At 42.9% G+C, this 13,650-nt stretch overlaps 1 protein-coding gene across 1 annotated transcript in view; it reads left to right on the top strand.

Moving 5' to 3' along the window:
• IL2RB (interleukin 2 receptor subunit beta) overlaps positions 1-13,650 on the top strand; it is a 479,733-nt gene that overhangs the window by 361,828 nt on the left and 104,255 nt on the right. The window contains exons 6-7 of the mRNA XM_078683907.1: positions 6,307-6,452; positions 6,848-7,007. Coding sequence (XP_078540033.1) covers positions 6,307-6,452; positions 6,848-7,007 — 306 coding nt within the window. The remainder of the gene's footprint in view (positions 1-6,306; positions 6,453-6,847; positions 7,008-13,650) is intronic.

The raw sequence follows: 13,650 nt of genomic DNA, 5'->3' as shown, positions 1-13,650 counted from the left end.
ATGAAAGAATGAAAACAGTGACCATGTTGAAGTATCAAAATCTAATAAATCGCTCGCAATTCTGATTGATCCTATTGTTATAAAGATGAAAACAAAACCGGAATCAGAAAGGTCAGTTAGATAACCAGATTACAGTTCAATACTAGTACGCTTATTCACTGCTTATTGTTAGCATCACACACCATAACTCGTGCTCCCCAACATACTTGAAAAAGCAATTTAACAATTGATCCAAATCAGAAACAAAGAGATAACAAGAGAACAACTAGATGGGCTGCATGAGGTATGGCGGGGATTATTTGCATTGTAACCATAATTAGCACAATTCTGTGGTTATTGTCTTGAGGCTAGAACAATATCTCAGTTTTCGACCGTAGTTTGCTGCAAATTTGGAAAGCGTATTAGATTCTCTTTGAATTCAGGTTAGCATAATTGCTTTGTTCTGCTTCCCAAGCCATATTAACAACAAATTGAACAAATTAAACAGCTCATAAAGACAACAGGTTAGGCAATTACGTACCTTTTAATGTGTTCTTTACAATGGAACCAGAATCGGGCACCGCCAACGACCAGTCCTCCTTGGCTTGCTGCTCCGGAGAGGAATGCTGGGCCACCCCCACGCGCGGCATCCAATGGGATGCTGCGCCTTTGGACCAGCCAATCCTGGCGCTGCATGCAGCGCCAGGATTGGCTAGGGGGTCACATTTGCTGCTCGCCCTGTCGCCCTTAGGAAACCCGGTCTGTGGCAGGCGAACAGCATGGTGAAGCACCCCTGGGTCCCACTGGGGAACTTACAGTGCGCATGCTTGAGAAAGTTGCCAACTTTCTCAAGCATGCGCACTGTAAGTTCCCCAGCGGGACTGCGCACTACGGTCTGCTGCAGCCTGAGTGTGTGGACTGTCACTCAAGCTGCAGCAGGCCAGCCCCCTGTGCAATTCAGCGCAATGTATTTTAAGATACGGCCGGCGGCCGTGCTGCGGGTCCATGATGGCTGGTGGGGCTCCGCCCCTATGCCCCAATGGACGCACTGCGGCTGCTCTCTGGGTCATCCTAGACTGCCCTGTCTCCCACCTCCCCCTCCAGTGGCATGTAGAACAGGAACAGGAGAGGGGTTGGCCTAACGGCTAAGGCGCTCGACCTCGGACCTGGGGAACTCGGTTCGAGTCTCGGTAACGACGCCAAAAAGCCCCTGTGATTCTGGGCAAATCACTTAATCTCCCCGTGCCTAAAATGAAAGTGTGTCCTCATGTAACGTAACTGGTGCTATGTAAAGCGCTCCAAAAACTGATTCGGTTCGGTTCTAGTTCGCGCTATATAAAACTCTAAAAAACAAACAAAAAAAAAAAAACCCTACAGGACAACCAACTCCTGGTTGCCCTATCGGTAAACACAATCATGGTGAATCGGATCCCCCTATAGATTGAGTATGTATTTGATTTGGAACCATTTCTTTTTTCTTATTAATATTTCTTTCTGTCATGCTGTTAATAACTATGCAGTAGCTATTGACATTGCTGCCACAAACTGCTTTGTCCTGCAAGTAATTCACATGCCCCATCACTACCTTGTTTTCCTGTTGTATGCTCATGCACGCGATGGATGGGAGCTCCACCCCATAACTGCTGTACAATTACATTTGTGCTGTCAATCAAAAAAATGTTTTTTAAAGTTGTGCGACACCTTCCAAATGTGAGTGAATTGCGAGGAATGCCAGGGGGGTCAAGCAGTGTGTTTGGTAATAGTAGCTACTTAACTAGGGCGGAGTGCAGGCTGGTCACCGAGGTAACTCTTCTCTTCGAGTTTAAAGCCAATGAGTCTAGCCACATTATATCACATGTCCGATTTGCACCCATTAGCAATCCTGCTTCGTTTGAAGACTGTTGTATATTGACGGATCACTGACATAATATCGACTACAAAAATATAGGCATTTAAAATATCGACTCCAAAATATCGACTACAAAAATATCGAAGTCCTATCTACAAACAGGTAAGTACAAAAATATCGAATCAAAAATATCGTTTAAAAATATGTACTTTGTAAAAATGTCGAATTTATTAAAATTCATGTAAAATTAAAAACATATTAAAAATAAATAACAAAAATATACTTAAAAATACTTAAATAATCTTAAAATTATTAAATAATTAATTTAAGTTATAAAAAAATACAATTTTATTTGTTAAAACATATATATATTAACATAATATTATTAAAAAATATACAATATTATTACCGTAGCATAGCAAAAGTGTTAAAATTACTATTCCCACTCCAGTGAGTGCAACAGTAGGGAAAGCGTTGGATAGCGTAGGGGTAAAAATTACCATTCCAACTCCAGTGGGTGCAACAGTAGGGAAAGCATTGGATAGCGTAGGGGTAAAAACTACTATTCGAACTCCAAAGAGTGCAACAGTAGGGAAAGCGTTGGGTAGCGTAGGGGTACAAATTACTATTCCCACTCCAAAGAGTGCAACAGTAGGGAAATCGTTGGATAGCGTAGGGGTTAAAATTACTATTCCCACTCTAAAGAGTGCAACAGTAGGGAAAGCGTTGGATAGCGTAGTGGTAAAAATTACTATTCCCACTCCAGTGGGTGCAACAGTAGGGAAAGCGTTGGATAGCGTAGGGGTAAAAATTACTATTCCCACTCCAGTGAGTGCAACAGTAGGGAAAGCGTTGGATAGCGTAGAGGTAAAAATTACTATTCCCACTCCAGTGGGTGCAACAGTAGAGAAAGCGTTGGATAGCGTACGGGTAAAAATTACTATTCCCACTCCAGTGAGTGCAACAGTAGGGAAAGCGTTGGATAGCGTAAGGGTTAAAATGACTATTCCCACTCCAAAGAGTGCAACAGTAGGGAAAGCGTTGGATAGCGTAGGAGTTAAAATTACTATTCCCACTCCAAAGAGTGCAACAGTAGGGAAAGCGTTGGATAGCGTAAGGGTTAAAATGACTATTCCCACTCCAAAGAGTGCAACAGTAGGGAAAGCGTTGGATAGCGTAGGGGTACAAATTACTATTCCCACTCCAGTGGGCGCAACAGTAGGGAAAGCGTTGGATAGTGTAGGAGTAAAAATTACTATTCCCACTCCAGTGAGTGCAACAGTAGGGAAAGCGTTGGATAGCGTAGAGGTAAAAATGACTATTCCCACTCCAGTGGGTGCAACAGTAAGGAAAACGTTGGATAGCGTAGGGGTAAAAATTACTATTCCCACTCCAGTGAGTGCAACAGTAGGGAAAGCGTTGGATAGCATAGGGGTAAAAATTACTATTCCCACTCCAAAGAGTGCAACAGTAGGGAAAGCGTTGGATAGCGTAGGGGTTAAAATTACTAATCCCACTCCAAAGAGTGCAACAGTAGGGAAAGCATTGGATAGCGTAGGGGTTAAAATTACTATTCCCACTCCAAAGAGTGCAACAGTAGGGAAAGCGTTGGATAGCGTAGGGGTAAAGATTACTATTCCCACTCCAGAGAGTGCAACAGTAGGGAAAGTAAATACTTCATATATTATTTTAAAAAATATAAATTAATATCTATAAAAAATTAATTAAAAGTAATTACCAATTTAATATAATATAATAATTAATCAATTGAAATTACAAATTAAAATTAATTATTACAATTAGTTACCTATTATTACAAATTAATTACAAATTAACAATTAATTAATTGACAATTAAAAATGATTTAACAATTAATTCAAATTAAATACAATAAATAAATTGAATTATTTAATCAATTATAAATAAATTACTTCCCACCCTATTCCCCTATAAACCCACAACCCGCTACAGAAAATAAATTAGTAAAATTAACATAATTAGCAATTAATCAATTAAATAAAATGAATTGGCAATTAAAATTTCATTAATTACCCATAAAAATGTAATTGATTCAGAAAAGGGGGTGGTGATGAACAGAGTGTCTGAATTAAGCAGACCACTCTTACCCAGTCCAAAGATCAGGGCTTGATCCATCACCGTTTTTTAGCTCACTGCACCATCCCAGCTCAGAACCTGGCTACATGCAAATTAGTCTGTTCCTGTCCCAGTGCATGATGGGAACAGGGCAAAACAAACTACCAAGCCATTTCTTATACTGGGAAGGAAACAAGCTTCCGGGGACCGGTTTCTGGCATTTCAGCCGTCGTCGGCCCGGCTTGCTTGAATCCTGATGGTGCAATGAGCAAGGGACTCACATCTGAGTATACCCTTCCACGCTTATGGTGGACAAAATGATTCAGAAAAGGGGTTGGTGATGAACAGAGTGTCTGAATTAGGCAGACCACTCTTACCCAGTCCAAAGATCAGGGCTTGATCCATCACCGTTTTTTAGCTCACTGCACCATCCCAGCTCAGAACCTGGCTACATGCAAATTAGTCTGTTCCTGTCCCAGTGCATGATGGGAACAGGGCAAACCAAACTACCAAGCCAATTCTTATACTGGGAAGGAAACAAGCTTCCGGGGACCGGTTTCTGGCATTTCAGCCGTCGTCGGCCCCGCTTGCTTGAATCCTGATGGTGCAATGAGCAAGGGACTCACATCTGAGTATACCCTTCCACGCTTATGGTGGACAAAATGATTCAGAAAAGGGGGTGGTGATGAACAGAGTGTCTGAATTAAGCAGACCACTCTTACCCAGTCCAAAGATCAGGGCTTGATCCATCACCGTTTTTTAGCTCACTGCACCATCCCAGCTCAGAACCTGGCTACATGCAAATTAGTCTGTTCCTGTCCCAGTGCATGATGGGAACAGGGCAAACCAAACTACCAAGCCAATTCTTATACTGGGAAGGAAACAAGCTTCCGGGGACCGGTTTCTGGCATTTCAGCCGTCGTCGGCCCGGCTTGCTTGAATCCTGATGGTGCAATGAGCAAGGGACTCACATCTGAGTATACCCTTCCACGCTTATGGTGGACAAAATGATTCAGAAAAGGGGGTGGTGATGAACAGAGTGTCTGAATTAAGCAGACCACTCTTACCCAGTCCAAAGATCAGGGCTTGATCCATCACCGTTTTTTAGCTCACTGCACCATCCCAGCTCAGAACCTGGCTACATGCAAATTAGTCTGTTCCTGTCCCAGTGCATGATGGGCCAGGGACAGACTAATTTGCATATAGCCAGGTTCTGAGCTGGGATGGGGCAGTGAGCTAAATAACGGTGATGGATCAAGCCCTGATCTTTGGACTGGGTAAGAGTGGTCTGCTTAATTCAGACACTCTGTTCATCACCACCCCCTTTTCTGAATCGTTTTTGGCCACTATAGGTGTGGCAGGGTATACTCAGACATGAGTCCCTTGCTCACTGCTCCATCAGGATTCAAGCAAGCCGGGCCGACGACGGCTGAAATGCCAGAAACCGGTCCCCGGAAGCTTGTCTCCTTTCTGGTGAAGAATTGGCTTGGTAGTTTGGTCTGCCCTGTTCCCATGATGCACTGGGCCAGGGACAGACTAATTTGCATATAGCCAGGTTCTGAGCTGGGATGGGGCAGTGAGCTAAATAACGGTGATGGATCAAGCCCTGATCTTTGGACTGGGTAAGAGTGGTCTGCTTAATTCAGACACTCTGTTCATCACCACCCCCTTTTCTGAATAAAAATTTAATAAACAATTAATTCTAAATAAATACCAATAAATAATTTTACATATGTAATTAATTATAAATAAATTACTTCCCACCCAATTCCCCTATAAACCTACAACCCGCTACAGAAAATAAATTAGTAAAATTAACATAATTAGCAATTAATCAATTAATTGAAATTAATTGCCAATTAAAATTTAATTAATTACCAAATATAAATTAATTACCAATTAATTAAAAATGATTACCAATAATTAAATTTACATATTTAATTAATTATAATTAAATTACTTCCCACCCTATTCCCCTATAAACCCACAACCCGCTACAGAATTAAATTACGCAAAAGAAAAAAAAACTAAATTCATTAATTAAAATAAATTATAACATAAATACACACTTTTCACACATATAATAACATAAAAAACACTATAAAAAATTCGTTATTATTAAAAATTCGATAATTTTAATAACCTATATTATATACTTCGATATTTTAACTTTCTATATTTTTAAGATTTGATATTACATTACTTACCTTAAAAACGATATTTTTGATGTCTATATTCTGTCCATTCGATATTTTGTCCATTCTATATTTTAAACTCGATATTATGTCCATTCGATATTTTTTACTCGATATTTTGACTGTTTACCATATTGACACTGATGTGGTCCACCTTCATCACAACTTCTTGTTGTTTTTTTTCTTTAGTGAAGCTCAACCCACCTGAATCCCTGCGTTTTGCCAATCTCAGTGATGCCCGTACCAACCTCACCTGGGTCTCCCGCAACTACCCCTATGTGGATGGCACGAGATTCTATGAAGTGCGTTACAGGCCAAGTGGAGATCCCTGGCAGGTACCAAACAATTGTATCCTCTAAGAAATTAAAAGGGGGCACCTGGTAAGAAAGCAGAGGCATCCCATTCTCTAATGAGGGCTAAAGAGACCTCGGCAGGGGTTATAGGAATGGAGATAGCCCCCCACACAGTGATAAAAAGGGGCTCTGAAGTGAGAAGAGCAGAGACGGCCTCTTGTGGGATGGGGAACTCATGAGGTTGGAGGGCAATGAAGGACCATTCTATCTGGATTATAAAGGTGAGAGCAACTATAAAACTTTCGTACCGTCCAATCTTGTGTGATCAGAGGGTTTGTAAGGACAAGAAGAATATTAAGAGTCTCTTGGGATTGAGGGCTTCTTCTTTTATCAGACACAGTCAATGTATCAGCCTCTTCCTCTCTTACTCTTTACAGACTTTACATATTGGACAGGATCAGCAGTGGCTTGAAATCCCAGCTCTCAAACCAGATACACGCTATGAAGTTCAGGTCCGTACGAATCAGAAAAGATTTACAAAAGATGCCCAGTGGAGTGAATGGAGCGAATCCCTGGAGTGGAAAACACCGTCTGCAGGTACAGGCTCTGGTTTCTCTGAGCAGGAGAGGATATTTTCAGCCCCATAAAAATGCTGTATGTGATGATGTTTTCAGCATAGCTATCAATCCTATTATCTTCCAGTGAATTAAGGGCTAAAGGCGTTTTACTAACCATTATGTCCCAGCTCATTAAGTGTGTTTGTCAGACACTTTTAATCAAAAACTAATTTTGGGGCCTCTTTATCCTCTCCATTTATCATCAACATTTTAATGTGTGTAACACAGAGATGTATGGGTGTGGTTCATCTAGTACTCTAATGTCAGTGAGTCAGTTCACAAAAAAGTACTCGTATGGACTTTAAAGACCTGAATGCTACCTTGTTAGTTTTCATGACGTAGACACTACAGATGAACTGTATCACAGTGGAAATCATTTAGAGTATGGTAGCGGGCTACCTGGTTAGCGGATGTCCTCTACTCCGCTGTCTTGGTGGAGGCCCACCAGCCATATCTAGAGATTCAGCTACTGCCTGGCAGGGATATCTGTAATGAAAGTGCTTGCACCGGAGCAGTGGATATACTTTCATCATTGTTGGAGGCCAAGCTAGCCACCATTTTGAAGTTACCTACTCAGCATTCTTTTTTGCTTAGCAGTAACAAATTCCTAAAATGAGTTTTCTTTCCGCACCTAAGGGACATTTGTATATTTTCTCTCCAGAGACTGCATGCCTCACATACCAGTCATGGGAAGGAAAACATAGGGATGTAGCAACATCAAAGTGACCTGGCTACCAAGTGGAATACACACAACAAGACCAATGGTTTTCACTAGCGGGGCCAGCTCAGGGTCCACAGATGGAAACTCAGTGGTACACCGCACCTCAAAAGGGGGTTGAGGGAACAAAGATTTTGGTAAGATGGGAGTGCTTCCAATGTATGGCTATGCTCGTGGTCCGCCAAAGATCTAAACGACACCAGTGTGCAGAAATCCCAACCCCCACATGTAAACTGGGGGAAAATACATGGCCAGGAAATGTGGGATGGAACTATACTCGAGAGACGGTATAACACCACTAAGTGACCGACGTCCTTTGAACACCACGACTGCTTTCAACGGCTGCTGTCACAGACTAGAAGAATGATTGGTTATGCTCTCATCAACCTTTCTAGATGGGCCATGTATCAGAATTTTTTTCATATTTAAAGGTATGTGAAGTGTTTATTACACAAGCCAGGTTTCGCTCAGTTTAGGGCTATTGGCCTTTACATAGTGTATGGAGTCCCCCGCTTTACGACTAAGTCACTTTTCTTTTCTTGTGAGTGTTAATTGGTCCTGACCTTGGAAGGCTTTTTCTTGCGAGGACATAAACAACATGTTGTGCCAGTCACTTGCAAACATTTTGCGTCCTCTGGCATAGCTTGCATAGCTTTTCCTTGCGAGGGGCTCAAGGCACTCGAAGCTCGCAATGGAAAGGCACATCAAAGTTCACTTTTACACTAAAACATTGCATGTACTGTGAAACTAACCCATGAGCATTTGCATACCTTGCATAGCTTTTCCTTGCAGGTGACTCTAAAACACTTGTGATGGAAAGGTAGGTTGCATGCAAAAGTCCTGATTTTCATTTGCAAGCCCGTTGTGCATAGAACTTTGCAACATTTGTATGTTTTTTGTAGCTTTTGTGAGATACACAAAGTTTGGTGAAGAAAAACTTTGCAGCTTTTTACACCCATGCTAATCTCCTGCCTTGAAAGCAAATACTCCTATTCCAGTGTTCCTTAGTCAATCGATTTTGTTCTGAGTTCTTGCCCAATGTGGTTTTGGCAGTCGGCCCTATTAATACGGTTATTTATTAAGTGTTCCAACTCCCAACAGTGGTTAACAGCATTTTGCTGCCTTCAGATGTAATTCTTGATTTGTCATATAATGTTTATAATATTGTGCTGCAAGCTGGTACACTGTTGCAAGTTATTAATGGTTGGTGTACTCATTCAGTGAATGGTAGAAGCCCTAAGGTAAAAGCAGATATATTTACTTTAATGAGGAGACTTTCATGTGGTACTAATAATTCAGTAGAATCAGCAGTGTGAGCTGTTAGCCTTCCTGAATATATTCTAGAAATACTAATTTACTTGTTAATTTGCTAGGTGGCCTGGTCTGACTTGGACTGACTGTGGATACTTTAAATGTGACTGTCTCTAGTAACTTGACAGACAAAACGGCATATTGTTAAGCCTCAGTATATAAGATTGGTGTGTGCCTAGCAATTACTGCTGTATTGATGGTAGCACCAATACCTTTGACAGAGTAATATTATTCAAAGTAATCAATAGGAGGAGGACTGAAAACATCCTTTCCTAAAACTGTGTAGAAACTACTGTCATTGGATTTAGATTCCTTTTGGTATAGCTGTGGACCAACCCCTCTGCTAGCATATTTCTAATCCATTATAAAGAGGCTCAGGCTATCAAATAGGCAGGTTGGTTCCTTCCTACTGTTCTAACACATGAGAATGGTTATTGGGAAGATAAGCCTTGGTTGAATGTGTAGCTCCTCGAAGTGCCTACCTGCAAAGAATAAGCTTTCCCCGAGGCAAGCTTACTGGGCACACTTAAAGGGGCCATCTGTATCATAGCTAGAGATCACTGTCTTGGCCAAGTATTTTCTAGAAGGAAAATTGTAGCGGATATCTGAATCCCACTTGGACGAAATATGTATGGCAGACATAAGAAGGCTTGACATGATGGTATGGCTGGGTATTTTTGTACTGAATGCTAGGTAACATGCTGATAAGTCTTATCAGCTATTTTGTAAGTGTCATGACATATATCAAAAACAGTCCTTTATTTAAGTTTTGTTTCATCCCCTACATGCTAATATTCATAAAATATGATTTTTCCTACTCTTTTACCACTACAAAACTAGGAGGGACCTAGTCACAAAGTCATTTTAGAGTTTGTAAAGTCATTTCTGCATCGTAAGATCTTCATTGAGAGTCACGAATGCTTATATATTGCCCATCGTTTGTGCAGACCCTGGAACAACATTAAATAGTTTTTTTTTTGTAAATTTGTTTATTGGCATTTGAATAAAGAGACATAGCATACATTCAAACATAGAATATCCAATGTAATGTGAACGAAGCATATCCATTTTTCCTTCAAACATCTCAAAACACAAAGCAATGAGCAGGTCAGGGAAAAAGAAAAAAGTACAAAGGCATCAGATCGTCTGGCCACAGGTTATTGGACAGTGAATATATATGTAGCTGTAAAGCAAGCGTTGGCAACAGGTGAGGCGGTGACTCAGAGATAACAGTAAATGGTAATTAGGGACAATGTATACAGCTGTACGATTAGGAACACGGGAGTGTCATTTGGAAGTCAACTTACCATGCAAAGCAATATGTGGTCAGCGAGGTATCTCAGCACATTTAGACAGGAAAGTCCGGTCCATCCAACATCACATGGACAAACCAGGGAGTTTCAAGCATCCTCCTCTGCATTTTCAGGGTGGGGGGAGTGCGCCCGAGACCTCGACCATTGCAGAAAGGGCTACCAAATATCTCTAGGCCTGGAGGCCGTGAGCATCAACTCCCAAAATGTTCCCAGTTGTGTGTGACCATAACTCACGTCCGCCAGCCATGCCCTGAACGTGGGTACTCTACGTCTACCCCATTTTATAGCGACTTGTCTTCGGGCATATAAGAGCAGAAGGGCATGAAGTTTTCGCTTCTGTGGTACAGTGTTCTTAACCAGGCCCAGTAGACCCAGGTGTGGCACCCTTTCGTCGTTTCTACCAATGATTTGATTAATTGCAATAAATACATCCGACCAGAACTTTTTCGAGCTCCGGGCAGTTCTATGCCATATGGAGAAATGTAGCTGGTTCAAAGACGCACCTCCAACATCTAGCGTCCTCCCTCAGTCTCATTCGGTGCAGACTAATAGCTGTTCTATAATATCTGTGTAAGAATTTAAAATGATTGAGGCGCAATTTATAATTGGGGGAAAGGTCTAAGAGTTGCCTGCAGCAGAAGGTCCATTGTTCCTCATCTAGCGGGGGATCCAAGTCAGCATTCCAAAACTCCAGGGATCGTGGTGTGACTATTGGGTCCTGGTCCTGCATGGACATATATAGTCTAGTCACCAACTTTCTCGGTGAGGTCCTCGTAAGTAAGGTCTGTAAGGCTTGGAGTGTGGGGGGAGCCTCCGGGAAGTCATCTCCGAGAGATTCACAAGCCGATCGGAGTTTGTGGGATGTAAATTTCTCCATAAAAGGCACCTCATTCTCGTCTATACCAGAGTGGGGGGGGGGGGGCGAAAGGAGCCATCTGGGTATAAATCTGAAAATGTTAGTAGCTGGGTGCCATCAAGTACAGGAACCCCTCCTCCCACTTCCAAGCATGCTAACATTGGATTGTGTCGAAGGTGAATTGCGGGAGCGTACAGGAGCGGGAGGTGTGCCCGTCTCTGAAGTGCCCTCCAGGCCCATCTCAGCGTGTCTGCGGTTTCTACATCCGCACCAGGTCGAGGCGCTTCCTTGTATAATGCAACCGTTAAGGGCAATGGTGCCACTGCATCCAACTCTACCGCCACATGTGGTTGGCAGGGATTTTGGTGTATCCAGAAATGCAAGAATTGGGCTTGTGCACATAATGCATAAAGCTGCATATCCGGTGCCCCCAGTCCTCCCTGGTGTAGCGGCAAAGTTAGGAGATCATATGAAACACGTGCCTGGCCTCCCGCCCAAATGAGAGAGTAAATGGGTGCGGATACATCTAAAAAAAAATTGTGTAAGTCGGAATTGGTATGTTCACAAATAAATATTAAAATTTCGGAAGTATGACCATCTTTGCCAACGCCACCCTACCGGCAATCGACAGTGGAAGTTTAGACCATATCGCCACCTTTCCTTCAAGCCACGCGGTGGCTCTACCAAAGTTCATGGACCAAATGTCCTGTAGGTTGCGACACAGCCACACACTCAAATATTTTACTGCATCTGCTTCCCAACGCAACGGGTATTCCGAAGTTACCTCTGGTGTTCCATCTGTGAGCGGGAATATGACTGATTTCTTCCAGTTTATTGAGATCCCCGATAGCCCCCCGAATTTGATAAATTCTCGCAACACTGGGTCTAGATTCTCGGAGGGGTGTGAGATATATAATGTAACATCGTCAGCATACATAGAAATCAGCAAGCTACGAGAGCTAAAGCCTATTCCCCTGGCGGTGTGGTACTGACGAATGCGAGCTGCAAGAGGCTCCATGGCAATGGCAAAGAGGAGTGGCGACAATGGACAACCCTGTCGAGTGCCACGCAAGATCGGAAATGTATCGATATCAACCCATTAATCCGCACTCTGGCCATTGGTGCAGTGTACAGCAGTTTTATGCGCTGTATAAACAAAGGGCTAAATCCCATACGTGTCAGAATTCGGAACATATAGGGCCATTCAAGGGAATCGAATGCCTTCATGGCATCTAAAAAAATGGCAGCAGCTTTCACAGAGGGATGTAAATAGTGTAAGACTGAGAATATTGTCCTGAGGTTGTGGGACATCGAGCGGCCAGGTATAAACCCAGACTGGTCCGGGAGGGCCACAATTGGTAGGAGTGGTTGGAGGCGGTTAGCCAGCAATTTCGCATACATTTTTACATCCACGTTGATGAGCGACAGTAGACGGTACAAGTCTAATTTTGCTTCATCCTTGTCTGGTTTAAGTAGTGCCATAATCAGTGCCTCTCGCATGGAGGCTGGAAGAATTTCTGTTTCTAGGGCTTCTCAAACACGGCATGGAGGCGTGGGCCAGTTCGTCAGTGTATGTCTTATAAAACGCAGTTGTAAGACCGGCAGGCCATGGGGCTTTATTAATGGGAAGACTCTTTATAACTAATTTGATGTCTTCAACCGTGTAGGAGAGGTCCATGTATTCGCGATGTGCGTCACTGAACCACACAAGTGCAATCGAATCAAGGAAGTCCTGCATACCGTCTGTAGATTCCGCATGTGTGGCCGTGTAGAGGTGAGAATAAAAATTGTGGAATTCACTAAGAACCTTCTCCTGGCCTACCACAGTATTTCCCTCCGGGGTATTAATTGTGCGTATGTAAGGGGGGGGGATGTTGACTTCCGGATCATAGTGGCCAGTGTGCGTCCCGGTCTATCCCCCTCACCGTAGCGCCTAGCCTCAGCATGTTTGCCTAAAAATTTCAGTTCGCGTTGTGCTTCCTCCACAAAATCCAACAGTTTTGCTTTCAATTCCGACGCCACTTGGGGACTACTGTCCGTGCAGAATCGCTTCCCAAGGTCTCTGATCTGCGTCTCTATGCCCGTCAGGGTGCCTCTAATTGCCTTTAACACCCCAGCCTGCCTAGATATGCATTTACCCCTGATCACCGCCTTGAAGGCATCCCACAAAGTGGCGACTGTGGAGACCGAACCAGCATTCAATTCGAAGTAGTCAGTGATATCAGATCGAATGCTTTCCTTAAATGCCTCGTCTAACAGGGCATGTTGCGGAATCCTCCAATTGAGTGCCCTAGGTGGCAGATCAGGGATGGCAATTGTCAGCAACAGGGGACATGGTTCGATAGGGATCTGGAAAGGTGTCGGATCTCAACAGTCCAGGCAGCTACATCATGGGATACCAGCCAATAATCAAGCCTGGACCAAG

This window comes from Lissotriton helveticus, chromosome 1_1, assembly GCF_964261635.1.
Source record: "Lissotriton helveticus chromosome 1_1, aLisHel1.1, whole genome shotgun sequence".
Classification (NCBI taxonomy): Eukaryota; Metazoa; Chordata; class Amphibia; order Caudata; family Salamandridae; genus Lissotriton; species Lissotriton helveticus.
The sequence above is the reverse complement of the archived record's forward strand: the minus strand, read 5'-3'. Positions and strand labels throughout refer to the sequence as shown.